The sequence below is a fragment of the Pimephales promelas genome, chromosome 20 (genome assembly GCF_988280905.1).
Source record: "Pimephales promelas chromosome 20, fPimPro1.hap1.1, whole genome shotgun sequence".
Lineage (NCBI taxonomy): Eukaryota > Metazoa > Chordata > Actinopteri > Cypriniformes > Leuciscidae > Pimephales > Pimephales promelas.
This window is the reverse complement of record NC_142788.1, coordinates 21,037,594-21,054,189: the sequence shown is the minus strand read 5'-3', so window position 1 is coordinate 21,054,189 and position 16,596 is coordinate 21,037,594. Positions and strand designations below refer to the sequence as shown.

Here is a 16,596-nt window from a genome sequence, read left to right as displayed (position 1 = left end):
TCCACATGGTGGTAGTATAATCCAGAGTGTTGCAGTTTGAGATTTATTTTTTATTTTCTCTTTTGCAGACTCTCCCATAGAATATTCGGCATATTTCCATAGTAATGGATATCTGGCCCTTCCAAAGCCCATGTTCCCACGAAGGTGAGGGCACTACAGTACATATGTGAAACTAATAATAACTGTGTTCAATGTTCATTTTAACTGACTCAGGTTTAGCAGTTTTTACCATAGGAAGGAAACTTGGGTAGCGCTTTAGTTTAGGGACCATTTCCAACTATTAACTAGTTGCATATTAGCTGGCATATTTCTAGGATATTGGCTGTTTGGTACTTATAAAGCACATATTAATGCCTTATTCTGCATGGCCATATTCTACATCCTATAATTTTACCCACTACCTAAACTTAAAAACAACCTTGCTAACTATTCATAAGCAGTAATTAGGAGTTTATTGAAGCAAAAGAGAATTGGACCTTAAACTAAAGTGTGACCAAAACTACGTAGTTTTTAACCCGGAACATCCCTGAAAGGGTGGTTTTGTTTTGCTAAAGATGAATATTTATTGTTTTTGTCTTTTTTATAATGTTGTTCTGCACTATTGACAGTTTTTAATTTGTTTCAGTGCTCCTGACTCTCCAGAGACCATCGAGTTAGAGATCAACACTGTGTCTGAAGACGGCCTCATCCTGTGGCAGGGAGTGGTATGTTTGTACACAAAAGCCCCCTACTGGATCTTAGGACACATGCGCTCAGGGTCCAAAATTAATAACATTTACTGGCCAAAAATAATTTTTAGTGTCCATGAAATAGCATTATATATACTGTATATAAATATATTTAATTTAATGAAAGGCACCCATCTAAATGTTAAATATTTAAATTTCATAATCAGCCTCATTTGGCTAAAATGAGTTTGCTTGGAGCTTGTTTGGAATATGCTTTTGTCCCTCGCCTCTAAAGCACATTTTAATGGCTGCACTGCATGTTTGCCTGGCTAACTCACCTTCATCCTCCTCAGGAGCCTGCAGGCGCTCTAAGCCTCCGTACGAAGCATGCTAGTATAAAGGTATCCACTCTTCACAAGCAGTCAGACACACAAAGTATGTCTGCATTAGCGTGGACGTATCATTATCTCAGAAAATATTAAAATTTTTGCTGTAATGCAATATAGATTTGACCTTTGCATTACAACATCCCTTGTTATATTTACATTTGATTTAGCAGATGCTTTTTTTTGTACTAAGTCACTCACAGCGCACTGCTTGCTGGCACGTTTGCTCAAGAGAAAAGTTAAAGTAAAGATCTCAGTGTTTGTTACATAATTTGGTTAATTGGCCTGCTAACTTTGAATTCATTTGTAAATGACACACTCGGGCATTATGAACGAGTCAAAAATGAAATTTTACAGTTATTGTCTGCATGTGTTATGTGTGATTTCAAATTACATCATCTCATAATTAGCCTTATGTTTACATATTTATCACCTGTTTTCCACCTGTTCCAGTCAACACAACTGTTACTGCAACAGTTTATCGCATTCATTTGGCACTTTTTAACAAATAAGGTATAAAATAAGACCTAAAGGTTGTTTTAACTTTATGAGTTGTTGACTGTTGACAGTTAATACATTTTTTGATTAATTATTAATTTAACTTTTCCTGAAATGGATTGAATATCAGCAAATTGTCACACATTTGATGTTTAAAATTAGCTTGTAGGTTACCTTTCTTAAAAGTTCTCACAACAATAACAACAAATATTGAATTTGTGCTTTTAAAAAGTCATTGAACACCAAAGTGTACAGTGAAAGTGCCATTTAATGTTAATCATTTTCCAAATCTTGTACACCATGATATGGAAAAAAAAGAACAAAAGATTAATCTTTGTTGTACTCTGTGCTTATTTTTTGGGTAATTGAATTAATTACAAACTAATTAAACATAAGAAAAACGTTATTCATAGATAGATTTTCATCAGTATAAGTCTGGGCACAGATTTTAAATGTTACAAAATATTTATATTTTGAATAAATGCTATTTTTGAATAAATCATAGTTGCCACAAAAATATTTAGCAGTTTTAACTGTTTTCAACATTGCTAAAAAAATATTACACTAATATTAATTATACTTTTATTTATAATCTTATACTAAATCAGCATATTAGAATGATTTCTGAAGGATCGTGTGACACTGAAGACTGGAGTAATGATGAATTTCAGCTTTGACATCACAGGATTTATAGTATATATTAAAACAGAAAACACATCGACCCCGAACTTTTGAACGGTTGTGTATATAGGTTTTATTATTATTATTTCAGTGGAATTAATGTTTTTAAATGAAATATATTGCTGTAGTATAGAAATAATTCAGTTGCTGAAACAGAAATCCACACCCATTCATTTCTTACATAGGGTCATTTTGGCCTGTGGTTCACATCCATTTTCCTTCCCAATGACTCAGAGAGACTGACTTGAATATTTGTCTGAAAATACTTTCTAGGAGCTAGGACATCAAGGAAAGGGGAAGGACTTTATAAGTATTGGTTTACAAAATGGACATCTTGAGTTTAGGTGAGTCAATGAGAACATTTGCACACCAACAAACCACATGGGTTAATGGGTTGAGTCTAATATGATATGATGACAGTATCATTACCTGATGTTTGATCTGATAAAAAAAGAAAACAAAAACACAAGACTTTTGTTAATGGGGTTCTTAGCTGCTACAACTAAGTTTCAGTTGCTTACTGATCTAGATCAGTCCTTTTTTAGCTGGTCATGCCGTGCCCTTGTGTCTCTGATAGTTACCAGCTGGGCAGCGGAGAGGCTCAGATTCTCTCCAGAAAGCCTGTCAACGATGGAAAGTGGCACATGATCACTGCTGTTCGGTAATGCTCCTTACTGCTTTAAACCATAATAGAAACTAGAAAAGGTTATAAGAAAGATAGCTGTGAGTGTTCTTTCCGTGTCTTGAACAGAACGGGTAAGCAGGGCTACCTCCAGATCGATGGAGGATCTGTCCAACGTGGACAATCACAAGGCAAAAGCATCATGGTGAACACCAAAGGCAACATATACTTGGGTAAGTATGATGTAACAATTGTATTTGTTTCCTTGTAGCCTGCTGAGCAGAGTAATGTGATGAAAATATGTGCATTTTTTTTTTGTCTGTTAAGGTCCACAATGTTAAGGTCCACAATAGAGTACACCGATGTAATTCTGGAAAAAAAAACAAAAAAAACATGTAGTAATATATATATATATATATATATATATATATATATATATATATTCCACAAGAAATTATATAAATACACTACCATTGGTAAAGTTTTTTTAAGAAATTCATATTTGTATTCTGCGAAGTTCCATTAAATTGTTCAAATGTGAGAATAAAGATATTTAATAATGTTACAAAAGATGTCCATTTCAAAATAAATACATTCTGTTAATCAAAGAACCCTGAAAAAAAGCATTTCCACAAAAAAATATTAAGCAGCAAACACTGTTTTTAATAGTAAGAATTGTTTCATGAGGATGATTTCTGAAAGGTCATGTGACACTGAAGACTGGTGGAATGATGCTGAAAATTCAGCTTTGTCATTAGTTACAAGGATACATTACATTTAAAAATAAACCAGGTATTGTTGAGATTGTAATAATATTTCACAATATTACTGTTTTTGATCAAATAAATGCAGCCTTTGTGACATAAAAACATAAAAAAATCTCACTATCCTTATTTTTTTAAACGGTAGTGTACCTATATTTTTGTAGTTTGAAAGATAACAATTATTAAAACTTTTTTTAACTATGCTCTCTGTAGAAGACATTAGGATCAATTACAAAAATGAAGTCAAGACACTACTCTAAAGGCAAAAATTATATTTTTCAATCACAGACTAGCTACTTAAATTACTTTTTGACTTATTGTCAAAAACGTAATTTAACAGGTATTTATATGAGACTTCTGCCAAACATACAGGAACCGAAATTTGCCAACAGATTCTAACCATTATAGAATCTGTTTATATAATATTTACTTCCAGATTTATTCACACAACAACCACGTCTCAATTTTTATAATACTTTTGGGGGAGCTTGGCTCTTATGTCTCACCAATATGTGAAAACATGCCTTACGTTCTGATGCCCCCTACAGATGACATATAGAAATGTCTTTTCTTGTAAAAGAAAGTCATAAACTTTTGAATCTGAAGTAAGATTATTTGTATTTGGACTGTAGGTGGGGCTCCAGACATGAAAGCATTGACCGGTGGGAAGTATTCCTCAGGTATCACAGGCTGCGTGAAGAACATCTCTCTGATGAACGCTCGACCGGGAGAACAGCCAGCGCGACCCATCGACCTGCAGGTCCACGCAGAGGAGGGCATCAACGTGGAGCGCTGCTTAACATAGACGCAGTACTAAAACAATACCAGAGACTACAGAAAAACAACCCACATTCACATTCACACTGAGAAACTTGCATTTCTCGGATGCTTACAGGACAAACTACAGTCACACTTTAAGAGACACACTCTGATACGTGTTTCTTGGTGCCTCACCGCAACCAAAAACAAAAAAACACATGAATGGATTCTTAAACCAAAAAAAGAGAGAAAGAAAAATGTATGATATTAACAAAGTCTTCAATTTTTCCCGTGTTTTATGCTCAATGAAGGACTTATTAACACATAAGCTCAGTTTACATAATCCGAACAGTAGCTTTTTAGCCATGAGAAAAAGACGACAAAAGGTTTTAAAGAATAAACATGATGAGCCTTCTATGGTGGGTCAGATCCTATGGAATCGGAGATGTTTTTACAGCACTGAATTTTTATTTATAAGCATATTAATCTATATATATATATATATTATATTTGTGGAGGGAAATGCAAGCTAACAATGACCTGCTCATTTGTTTTCCTAGCAGTGATTCTAGGCTCTAATATTGCGTGTCTGAGGTTTAGTGCCCGAGCTGTGTTAATACTTGAAGACTCCGTTGCCTTCTTTTACTCTGTATTAGGGCCGGTGGGGGCGAGCATGCTCAGTTAGATACAATGAGGAACCGGTCTCTGTGAGGTCACAGCACAGAAGACATCGTGATGCATCTCAGGTGAAGATTGTTGCTAAAAAATACAAATTGAGAGATCATACATGGTGTATATATTTCACATGATATAGCTTCCATGTTTAGTAACATTGTTATGTCTGTCTGGTAATAAATGAAAAAAAAAAACATGGTGCTAAATTCAGACAAGACAAAGGCAACAAAACAAGCACATAACCAACATGTAATATTACTTCTCTGAGTGGGTCTCGTTTGTTGTGAGTAATAAAAGCCACAGCTTTACGATAAAATAAAATACTGTTTACGGATTACAATCCCTCAAGCCAAAGTATTGAGACTGAGTAAATGTTGATACGAGATCTCTAAATAAAAAATAATAATAACAGGACTAAAATGGTTACAAATGATCTAAAATGTTACAGAAAATCACTTTGCAGCAGTTTAAATGTGTGTCTTTTTCAGTCTTCTCTATTTCTCACAGTTTTGCTGTTAACAACCTCACTAACTATTATTTTTCATGATAGATTTGTAAAAAGGTTTTTGGTCTCTTCTGCCATCACATTCATATTCGGTATGAGTCTTACACAATGTGCATTGAACAAAGGAGGAAATGTGTATGTCATCTTCCAGATCGTCTGGAGGGTTAATGGAGAAATGCTACATCTAACGCGTACCGTTCAGGTTCATTATCTCAATCAGAGTGTACAGGAAGTGATTCTTTCTGGCTGCTCTCATTGCATTGTGAAAACAGAGTTAGGAGGCAGAATGGAAGGTCTACAGATGAAATACTCCCTCTTTTATTAGTGCTGTGACTTGGAGCTCTAATGAGCATGCTCGCCCACATGGGCTAGACAGGGGTCAAAGGTCACCTAGGCCCTGTGTGTCTTTTTCACCATTTTATATGATTAAGGCTTGTTTGTTCATTTTCTTTAAACAAAAAAAAAGAGTATTACTGCTTAATTAAAGTTGCTTCACTTTTATTATTATTATTTGATTCTGTCTTTTGTCATCACTGATTTCTGAGCCTAAAATGGCTTTAAAGCATGATCACACAATCTGGTGTTTTTTTCTTTTGCTAATTTGCAATGCCTACTGTGCACCACTCTAATGTGTGCTGTTGTGTTTGAATTTTGATATTGAAATCCGATAGGAAATCAAGATTGCAGAGGTAAGGGGTATATAATAATTGTCCCCAATACACATGACTGTTTAGTGTTTGGCAGGCTGGAACCAAAAGCCTCTTTAAAAAGTGTTTTTTTGTGTCAGTTCAACTCTTATGACTGTAGGAATTTTTTGAAAGATGAGTAAAAAATTCTAATCCAAACATCTCTCTGATGTTATTTATTGAGGTTCATGTTCTCACTGTTCTTACTAACATTGTAATGCATTAAATGAAACCTGCACTCTACACAAGTCCCTCTAACTTAAAAGTCCTCTATTAAGCTCATTTACAGCCTCATAATTTAGTTTCTGGGGGTCTACTAATAGCTGCTTTACATGATTTAATTGTTTGAAACAAAAATTACAGAACCTGTTTTCAATCTGAATGATGTGTTTTAGTTATGATTTCTTTAAAACCCGCCTTCCGAAAAGTGCTTTAAGACAAACCATGCGCAAAGACACGGTTTGAAATCGCTGGTGTTTCTGACGTCACAAACTACCTTGTAGGCTACCCAATCACGTCAACCATGTGATCATGATTAGTTTCCATGGACACTAATCATCATCATCACAGATGTTTGTAATTTAGTTCATCACCTTGTGTATTTGAGTTCCTCACGTTCACTCAATGTTTGTCCGGTCTGTTTGTAAGTATGTATGCTATTACCAGTTGGATGAGTATTAATAGTGCTACATTTGAACTTTATTCCTTAGGCCTATAATCTTCTGTCTGACTACACCTTGTTAACTTTATTATTATTGTTATAATTATGCCATTCCACACACTGAAATGATTTGTCTTTCTTTAGCTTTGCAAGTTGTCCTGATAGATTCCCTACTGAAAAGTCATAAGAATGAGCAGCAAGGTATGCCACTCCTTTTGCACTTGCATTATTTTATTCAGTATTATTCAGTCAATATTATTATAATTTTTCTTTTCCAGGTATTTGCAATCTGGGTGCTTCTGGTTACAAGTAAGTTTGATTTATGAAGGAAGATATTGGTAAAACCAATTAACCAATTAAATGTGTTACTGCTGTAAGGGAAAGTAAAAAACAAAATATCTCTCCTTACAGGTACAATTATCACACTCTCCAATCAGAGTAGGTGTCATTTTCCTATTTAAAAAAATAAAATCCTATCCTAATGACATCCTTAAAGTCTAACCATGGTCAACAAATGTTTCTGTTTGGTATTTATCAGGTTGTATAAGCAAGTGGTTTGACCGTGACAACCCAGGTGGAAATGGAGATTATGAGTTGTTGGCTGACCTTCTCAGTATGTTTCCTGGAGAAATATGCCCGAATCCAATCGACATAGAGGCCCAGACGACCTCCGGTCAACCAGCATCTCAAACAGGAAACGTCTTTCAAGTGTGAGGTTTAATTCAAGAAACAAATGATCTTACCTGAAGCTTTACTATATGTTGAGATTTTTCTGTCTTTCTGAAGATACAATCCAACAACTGGGTTTTCTTGTGTAAACGCAAACCAAGGAGGAGGGGTCTGTGCCGATTATAAGGTGCGCTTCACCTGCCCAGAGGAATGGTGTTCAAGTAAGTGACATTAACAAACACAAACGGGCACTGAGCTGTTCATTTTTATAATAGAATTCAATGATATCTTTTTTGGGGAATGAATGATATCTGCTCAACTGGTCATTCTCTATTAGAATGTAGGACACCCTGGTTTGACCGAGATAATCCCGGAGGAGTGGGAGACTATGAAACGCTGTCGTTAACCCTGGTAACATACCCACACCAGGCCTGTGCTCAGCCCATCGCCATTGAGGTCACAACCATTAGTGGGACCCCAGTACTGCCGACTGGAAATAGTTTTCAAGTGTACGACCAACAATATCATTATCTTTACTAAAATTCTCTCAGATTCGAGCGCTTGCTTATAGGATGTTGCATTTTCTGAAACACTTGCTCTTGAATACACAGTTGCCCAATTATATTTCTATGGAATGGAAAGGGCAGCATAGCTGCTGCCAAGTATCTTAAACTTGATTTATAGAAACTGCATGTTAAATTGGATATGCAAGAGTGAGCGCTTCAGAAAAAGCACAGTCCTAGAAGCAAGTCTTTCCATGTTAACATATGCATTTTGTTTTTGCAGATATGATCCGACAGAGGGATTTGCTTGTGTGAATGCACAACAGACTGGAGGGTGTCAAGACTACAGGGTCCGTTTCACATGTCTAAAGAGTTTTTGTCTTCCAAGTATGTATCTTAACTTCATCTACTATAATATTATATGTATATGGCCTATCTGTAATATACATGCACACAACCCCTAATCCAGAAAAGTTGGTACATCTCGTAAAAATGCAATATCATTCAGTTGTTCAGAGATAACATGTACTTTTTTCAGTAACAAATCTAATTCCTTTTTTTTTTTTATTGCAATTTGCATTGTGTCCCAACTCCTCTGGATTTGTGTGTGTATCTGTACACACATTTGTACATATTTACTATAACTATTGTCTGTTCATCAGAGTGTGTAACCAGGTGGTTTGATTCCGACAATCCTAATACAAATGGAGGGGATTCTGAACTCTTGACTACACTTCTCAGTTTGAATCCTGGGTACATTTGTCCGAATCCACTCGGAATAGAGGCTCAAACGATCTCTGGCCTGCCAGCATCTCAAACAGGAAATGTTTTTCAAGTGTGAGTCTATCAAAGGATCTGAAATGACACTGTATGTCAATGTTTTTGTTCTAAAGCTCTTTTGTATTTTCTGAAGATATAATCCAACAACTGGGTTTTCTTGTGTAAACGCAAACCAAGGAGGAGGGGTTTGTGCCGATTATAAGGTGCGCTTCACCTGCCCAGAGGAATGGTGTTCAAGTAAGTGACATTTACACACAATAGAATTCAATGAACTGATATTTTATTGATCATGAATGAAAACTGGTCATCCTCTGTTAGAATGTAGGACACCCTGGTTTGACCGAGATAATCCCGGAGGAGTGGGAGACTTTGAGACGCTGTCGTTAACCCTGACAACATACCCACTACAGGCCTGTGCTCAGCCCATCGCCATTGAGGTCGCAACCGTTAGTGGGACCCCAGTACTGCCTGGAAGCAACTTTCAAGTGTAAGTTTAACTGTATAATTTTATAATGAAAATATTATAGTAATTTTGTAATGATTGATGGGCATCTACTTTGATTCTGCAGATATGATCCACTACAGGGCTTTGAGTGTGTGAATGTGCCGCTGAGTGGCTGGAACTGTCAGGACTACAAGGTCCGCTACACGTGTCCGCAAAGTTTCTGCAATATCGCCGTCCTCCCAAGCCTCCCATTAGATGTCACCAACCTTACAAGTTTAGGCTAATATTTGTCAAACTAAGTTTTTAATTTAGATTAGAAACAAAATAAACATTTGATTGCATTGCCATTTCTCGCCTTGGTTCATATCATTGTACCATTGAAGTGCTAAGAACATTAGAGGAAATTGATTATTTTGATTCAAGACTCTTTCTATCACCTGCATATCAGAACACGTGTGTGCACACCTGTATGTGTAATAGTTAAATGTTTCTAAGAGGCCTCTAGTTAAATGAACAAGTCGACTATGCTGTTTTTTTCCTCATGTCATGAATAACAGCAAGTGTGAAAGTTAGCTGATCATGAAGTTCAGACGCTAAGTTGTTAATTTTCTTTAAACGTAATGTAACTAGGCAAAAAGAGACCTAGGTGGTAGAAAATATAAGTTTGTGATTTAGTATATGTTGTAAACCTTCTGGGACCCAGGAATAGACTTTTGTCCACTATAGAGGACATTTTATTGAATCTACACACTAATCAGGGGAGAGAAACCCCTCTTTTATTAGTGCTGTGACTTTGAGCTCTAATGAGCATGCTAGCCCACAGGGGTCAAAGGTCACATAGGCCCTGTGTGTCTTTCACCATTTTATATGATTAAGGCTTGTTTGTTCATTTTCTTTAAACAAAAAGAGTATTACTGCTTAAAGTTGCTTCACTTTTATTATTATTTGGTTCTGTCTTTTGTCATCACTGATTTCTGAGCCTAAAATGGCTTTAAAGCATGATCACACAATCTGGTGTTTTTTCTATTGTTAATTTGCAATGCCTACTGTGCACCACTCTAATGTGTGCTGTTGTGTTTGAATTTTGATGTTGAAATCCGATAGGAAATCAAGATTGCAGAGGTAAGGGGTATATAATAATTGTCCCCAATACACATGACTGTTTAGTGTTTGGCAGGCTGGAACCAAAAACCTCTTTAAAAAGTGTTTTTTTTTGTGTGTGTCAGTTCAACTCTTATGACTGTATGAGTTTTTTGAAAGATGAGTAAAAAATTCTAATCCAAACATCTCTCTGATGTTATTTATTGAGGTTCATGTTCTCACTGTTCTTACTAACATTGTAATGCATTAAATGAAACCTGCACTCTACACAAGTCCCTCTAACTTAAAAGTCCTCTATTAAGCTCATTTACAGCCTCATAATTTAGTTTCTGGGGGTCTACTAATAGCTGCTTTACATGATTTAATTGTTTGAAACAAAAATTACAGAACCTGTTTTCAATCTGAATGATGTGTTTTAGTTATGATTTCTTTAAAACCCGCCTTCCGAAAAGTGCTTTAAGACAAACCATGCGCAAAGACACGGTTTGAAATCGCTGGTGTTTCTGACGTCACAAACTACCTTGTAGGCTACCCAATCACGTCAACCATGTGATCATGATTAGTTTCCATGGACACTAATCATCATCATCACAGATGTTTGTAATTTAGTTCATCACCTTGTGTATTTGAGTTCCTCACGTTCACTCAATGTTTGTCCGGTCTGTTTGTAAGTATGTATGCTATTACCAGTTGGATGAGTATTAATAGTGCTACATTTGAACTTTATTCCTTAGGCCTATAATCTTCTGTCTGACTACACCTTGTTAACTTTATTATTATTGTTATAATTAGGCTATGCCATTCCACACACTGAAATGATTTGTCTTTCTTTAGCTTTGTAAGTTGTCCTGATAGATTCCCTACTGAAAAGTCATAAGAATGAGCAGCAAGGTATGCCACTCCTTTTGCACTTAAATTATTTTATTCAGTATTATTCAGTCAATATTATTATAATTTTTCTTTTCCAGGTAGTTGAAATCTGGGTGCTTCTGGTTACAAGTAAGTTTGATTTATGAAGGAGGATATTGGTAAAACCAATTAAATGTGTTACTGCTGTAAGGGAAAGTAAAAAACAAAATATCTCTCCTTACAGGTACAATTATCACACTCTCCAATCAGAGTAGGTGTCATTTTCCTATTTAAAAAAATTAAATCCTAATGACATCCTTAAAGTCTAACCATGGTCAACAAATGTTTCTGTTTGGTATTTATCAGGTTGTATAAGCAAGTGGTTTGACCGTGACAACCCAGGTGGAAATGGAGATTATGAGTTGTTGGCTGACCTTCTCAGTATGTTTCCTGGAGAAATATGCCCGAATCCAATCGACATAGAGGCCCAGACGACCTCCGGTCAACCAGCATCTCAAACAGGAAACGTCTTTCAAGTGTGAGGTTTAATTCAAGAAACAAATGATCTTACCTGAAGCTTTACTATATGTTGAGATTTTTCTGTCTTTCTGAAGATACAATCCAACAACTGGGTTTTCTTGTGTAAACGCAAACCAAGGAGGAGGGGTCTGTGCCGATTATAAGGTGCGCTTCACCTGCCCAGAGGAATGGTGTTCAAGTAAGTGACATTAACAAACACAAACGGGCACTGAGCTGTTCATTTTTATAATAGAATTCAATGATATCTTTTTTGGGGAATGAATGATATCTACTCAACTGGTCATCCTCTATTAGAATGTAGGACACCCTGGTTTGACCGAGATAATCCCGGAGGAGTGGGAGACTATGAAACGCTGTCGTTAACCCTGGTAACATACCCACACCAGGCCTGTGCTCAGCCCATCGCCATTGAGGTCACAACCATTAGTGGGACCCCAGTACTGCCGACTGGAAATAGTTTTCAAGTGTACGACCAACAATATCATTATCTTTACTAAAATTCTCTCAGATTCGAGCGCTTGCTTATAGGATGTTGCATTTTCTGAAACGCTTGCTCTTGAATACACAGTTGCCCAATTATATTTCTATGGAATGGAAAGGGCAGCATAGCTGCTGCCAAGTATCTTAAACTTGATTTATAGAAACTGCATGTTAAATTGGATATGCAAGAGTGAGCGCTTCAGAAAAAGCACAGTCCTAGAAGCAAGTCTTTCCATGTTAACATATGCATTTTGTTTTTGCAGATATGATCCGACAGAGGGATTTGCTTGTGTGAATGCACAACAGACTGGAGGGTGTCAAGACTACAGGGTCCGTTTCACATGTCTAAAGAGTTTTTGTCTTCCAAGTATGTATCTTAACTTCATCTACTATAATATTATATGTATATGGCCTCTGTAATATACATACACACAACCCCAAATCCAGAAAAGTTGGTACATCTCGTAAAAATGCAATATCATTCAGTTGTTCAGAGATAACATGTACTTTTTTCAGTAACAAATCTAATTCCTTTTTTTTTTTTATTGCAATTTGCATTGTGTCCCAACTCCTCTGGATTTGTGTGTGTATCTGTACACACATTTGTACATATTTACTATAACTATTGTCTGTTCATCAGAGTGTGTAACCAGGTGGTTTGATTCCGACAATCCTAATACAAATGGAGGGGATTCTGAACTCTTGACTACACTTCTCAGTTTGAATCCTGGGTACATTTGTCCGAATCCACTCGGAATAGAGGCTCAAACGATCTCTGGCCTGCCAGCATCTCAAACAGGAAATGTTTTTCAAGTGTGAGTCTATCAAAGGATCTGAAATGACACTGTATGTTAATGTTTTTGTTCTAAAGCTCTTTTGTATTTTCTGAAGATTTAATCCAACAACTGGGTTTTCTTGTGTAAACGCAAACCAAGGAGGAGGGGTTTGTGCCGATTATAAGGTGCGCTTCACCTGCCCAGAGGAATGGTGTTCAAGTAAGTGACATTTACACAATAGAATTCAATGAACTGATATTTTATTGATCATGAATGAAAACTGGTCATCCTCTGTTAGAATGTAGGACACCCTGGTTTGACCGAGATAATCCCGGAGGAGTGGGAGACTTTGAGACGCTGTCGTTAACCCTGACAACATACCCACTACAGGCCTGTGCTCAGCCCATCGCCATTGAGGTCGCAACCGTTAGTGGGACCCCAGTACTGCCTGGAAGCAACTTTCAAGTGTAAGTTTAACTGTATAATTTTATAATGAAAATATTATAGTAATTTTGTAATGATTGATGGGCATCTACTTTGATTCTGCAGATATGATCCACTACAGGGCTTTGAGTGTGTGAATGTGCCGCTGAGTGGCTGGAACTGTCAGGACTACAAGGTCCGCTACACGTGTCCGCAAAGTTTCTGCAATATCTCCGTCCTCCCAAGCCTCCCATTAGATGTCACCAACCTTACAAGTTTAGGCTAATATTTGTCAAACTAAGTTTTTAATTTAGATTAGAAACAAAATAAACATTTGATTGCATTGCCATTTCTCGCCTCGGTTCATATCATTGTACCATTGAAGTGCTAAGAACATTAGAGGAAATTGATCATTTTGATTCAAGACTCTTTCTATGACCTGTGACTTGGAGCTCTAATGAGCATGGTAGCCCACATGGGCCAGACAGGGGTCAAAGATCACCTAGGCCCTGTGTCTTTTTCACCATTTTATATGATTAAGGCTTGTTTGTTCATTTTCTTTAAACAAAAAAAAGGAGACATCTTACCTGGCATTGGTTTCATGCTTCTGTCTAGCCAGACTTGGTGCCATTGAATACTTCTGTAGAGATCAGGTACGGATGCCCTTCCACTCGATGTTTCAGTAAACCGTGGTTACGATAGTAACCTATTATTTAGTTCAGCTTATCAGGGAACCAGTTTGCATACGTAACCTGAGACATTCCCTTTTGAAGTGGAACTTTGACGCTCTGCCTTAATGTTGACACTACGGAGAACACAACACAACTACGCCATGACTAGGCCAGAGTCAAGAATGGCATGAATGGCATCAATCCCAATTCCTATGTGACTTGAGCAAAAAGTTGCACAGTGGCACTACTCCCTAAAGCTAGTTTGTCCAAATAACACCATTAACAAGGCTCTTTTACCCCAAGGAAGTCACAAGAGAATTTAGGCCTTACTTAAAACCCCGATAAATAATTTGGTAGATCGGCAAATAAGAGAATGGGACACTACTGCTGATCGCTCATAACTCTATTTTACCAAGCTCATACCCTGACTTATGAAAAGGCACTTTTCAGAGATCCGCTATAGCTAGCAAACTCCAATGCACTATAGTAGTCGACACATAAATGAGGGACGCCTACAGGCGATCTACCTCTACTATCGGCAAACTAGATGCAGGGCCTGAACCACGAAGTGTAGATGGTTGTCTCTCTTCCCTCAAAAAAAGAGCCAAGTGAGTTCACATTGAACCTTTTCAGCAAGCAATGACAAACAATATCTTCACAAGCACACACAGACAAAGCGGCTGATGTGTAACTTGGGCACTATTTTATAGTCACAGACTGCTGCCTGCCAATGAATATACTTTAGAAGACACCGTTTATGCTGATGGCCTTCCCCATAGCATCAACACCAAGATGCAGCATGAGTACCGGTGAGTATCAGTTCGGAAGGCTGCCTGACTGAGGTATAATACTGCTATAGTTACAGTTCATTATGACGTCAATTGTTTTATCAGTTCGAGCTGGAGTCTGACAGTTAAGAAGAGCAAGCTGATCGACCCAAAACAACTTCCCAAACATGACTTGTTGTGGATGTTTGATAGTGGTAATTCACATTATTTTGTTCACCTTATGTAGTAATGTCGAAGTAAGCTCTTATCTTACTTTATTACCTGCAGGTCGATAGGACGTTCTTTTTATTACATAAAATGTGGCCATGTGACTTAAAAATGATGTGCATAGATTAATAATTTACAATAATACTGAAATATTCTATACAAATGTTAATTTTGAATTAATGTTGAGTTCAACTTCCATTTGACGTGGACTTTGTGCTTTGTAACTTTGCAGATTGCACAAACAACTATATTACGCATTAAAGTGGTAACATAAAAAAAAGCATACCCTTTAACTATAAACTTAAATATTACAAAGAAGCATCATATTCTGTTGTTCTTAATTCTGATTATTTTCCCCTAGCATTAGCTTTAGTTATGGGGTTAGGATTAGGCGATCAGGCCTCCACAAGGATTTTTCATGGCCTGTATAGAGTAAGCAGAACAGATGTCAAACGGGATTTATCATTATTTACTGTACTAGATATAGGCTAGTGTTACATTAAGCACCAACACTTCAAAAGAATTAAATTTGAAACTAGACTTGCCTGTAATACTGAATATATATAATACTTAATACTGTAATATATATATAAATTACAGCAACACCTCCCCCTTGGCCTTTCAGACGAGGCTCATGTTTTTGACAATAATCTTGGTGGGTGGATCCATTTAAAGTAATGTAATCGTCTAGTTTTAGCTAGTTTTCTGTCAAATACAGCACATCTAGGTTATGATCTGTAATCAGATCATTAACAAAAAGTGCTTTTGAAGAAAGTGATCGGATATTCAGCAACCTGAGCTTTATTATTAGTATATCTGTGTTATATATAATGCAATGAGGTTAAATTAATAGCTGGAAGCCTCCCTTTTTTTGTAGTTTATTGTGTAAAGGATTACAATTGCTGTATTGTATCTTTTTAGTGCATGTAGCGTGATGAAATGTCACTTTTGACAATCTCACATTCCCTGTTTTAAAGTGAGGAACAAAAGATTAAGTCTTAGACCAAACTATACATTACCCCTGTCCAGGACCCACAGTGTAATTCTTGTATGTGGACAGCTTTTGCTGTGAGATGGGTGAGACAGAGATGGGTGGAGTGCAGGAGATGAATGAAGAGAGGTGAGAAATTAGGTCAGAGCTGACAACAGAGATGCTGCTGCAAGATGGCCGGGGAGGAGCTCACCTGCTTAAAAAGAGAAAGAATTTCAGCAGAGAAAAGGAGAGCACAGATAATACTAACTACTCCTGCGTGAAGTGATAGATGATGAAATATTGTGGCATATCACAAGATATAGGCTATTCTCACTAGCACAATCACCAAGTAGAACTGGGTAAGTTTATAGCCTACTGAATATATATATATATATATATATATATATATATATATATATATATATATATATATATATATATATATATATATATAATTCAATGTGAAATAATTTATTAAGATTTTCT

The 16,596-nt window shown here is 36.6% G+C and overlaps 2 protein-coding genes across 12 annotated transcripts in view; both read left to right on the top strand.

Annotated features, from left to right (window-relative positions):
• hspg2 (heparan sulfate proteoglycan 2) overlaps positions 1-6,065 on the top strand; it is a 102,481-nt gene extending 96,416 nt beyond the window's left edge. For 10 of the 11 annotated variants that reach the window (XR_016148165.1, XR_016148169.1, XR_016148162.1 and 7 more), the window contains 6 exons: positions 69-144; positions 626-704; positions 1,022-1,069; positions 2,507-2,577; positions 2,811-2,894; positions 2,985-3,040. Coding sequence is in view for 1 of the 11 variants with exons in the window: in XM_089124494.1 (XP_088980620.1) it covers positions 69-144; positions 626-704; positions 1,022-1,069; positions 2,507-2,577; positions 2,811-2,894; positions 2,985-3,088; positions 4,252-4,424 (635 nt within the window). In the remaining 10 variants the exon portion in view is untranslated. Of the gene's footprint in view, positions 1-68; positions 145-625; positions 705-1,021; positions 1,070-2,506; positions 2,578-2,810; positions 2,895-2,984; positions 3,089-4,251 lie in introns of those variants that run through there. The other variant, XM_089124494.1, reaches the window with a different exon arrangement.
• An 892-nt stretch (positions 6,066-6,957) lies between these two features.
• On the top strand, positions 6,958-13,820 carry muc5.7 (mucin5.7). The gene is made up of 19 exons (XM_089124515.1): positions 6,958-7,106; positions 7,184-7,214; positions 7,317-7,343; positions 7,444-7,615; positions 7,692-7,795; positions 7,912-8,083; positions 8,361-8,464; positions 8,740-8,914; positions 8,991-9,094; positions 9,176-9,344; positions 9,427-9,530; positions 11,616-11,790; positions 11,867-11,970; positions 12,087-12,258; positions 12,536-12,639; positions 12,913-13,087; positions 13,164-13,267; positions 13,347-13,515; positions 13,598-13,820. The coding sequence occupies exons 1-19, from the start codon at positions 7,095-7,097 to the stop codon at positions 13,755-13,757; spliced, it is 2,337 nt and encodes a 778-aa protein (XP_088980641.1). The 5' UTR covers positions 6,958-7,094; the 3' UTR covers positions 13,758-13,820.
• Positions 13,821-16,596: the final 2,776 nt, after the last annotated feature.

Bases quoted from the DNA above. Each gene is read 5' to 3' on its own strand.
- muc5.7 (XM_089124515.1), top strand. The intron at 8,915-8,990 runs GTGAGTCTATCA...TATTTTCTGAAG, and splicing joins ACAGGAAATGTTTTTCAAGT to ATATAATCCAACAACTGGGT. The intron at 13,088-13,163 runs GTGAGTCTATCA...TATTTTCTGAAG, and splicing joins ACAGGAAATGTTTTTCAAGT to ATTTAATCCAACAACTGGGT.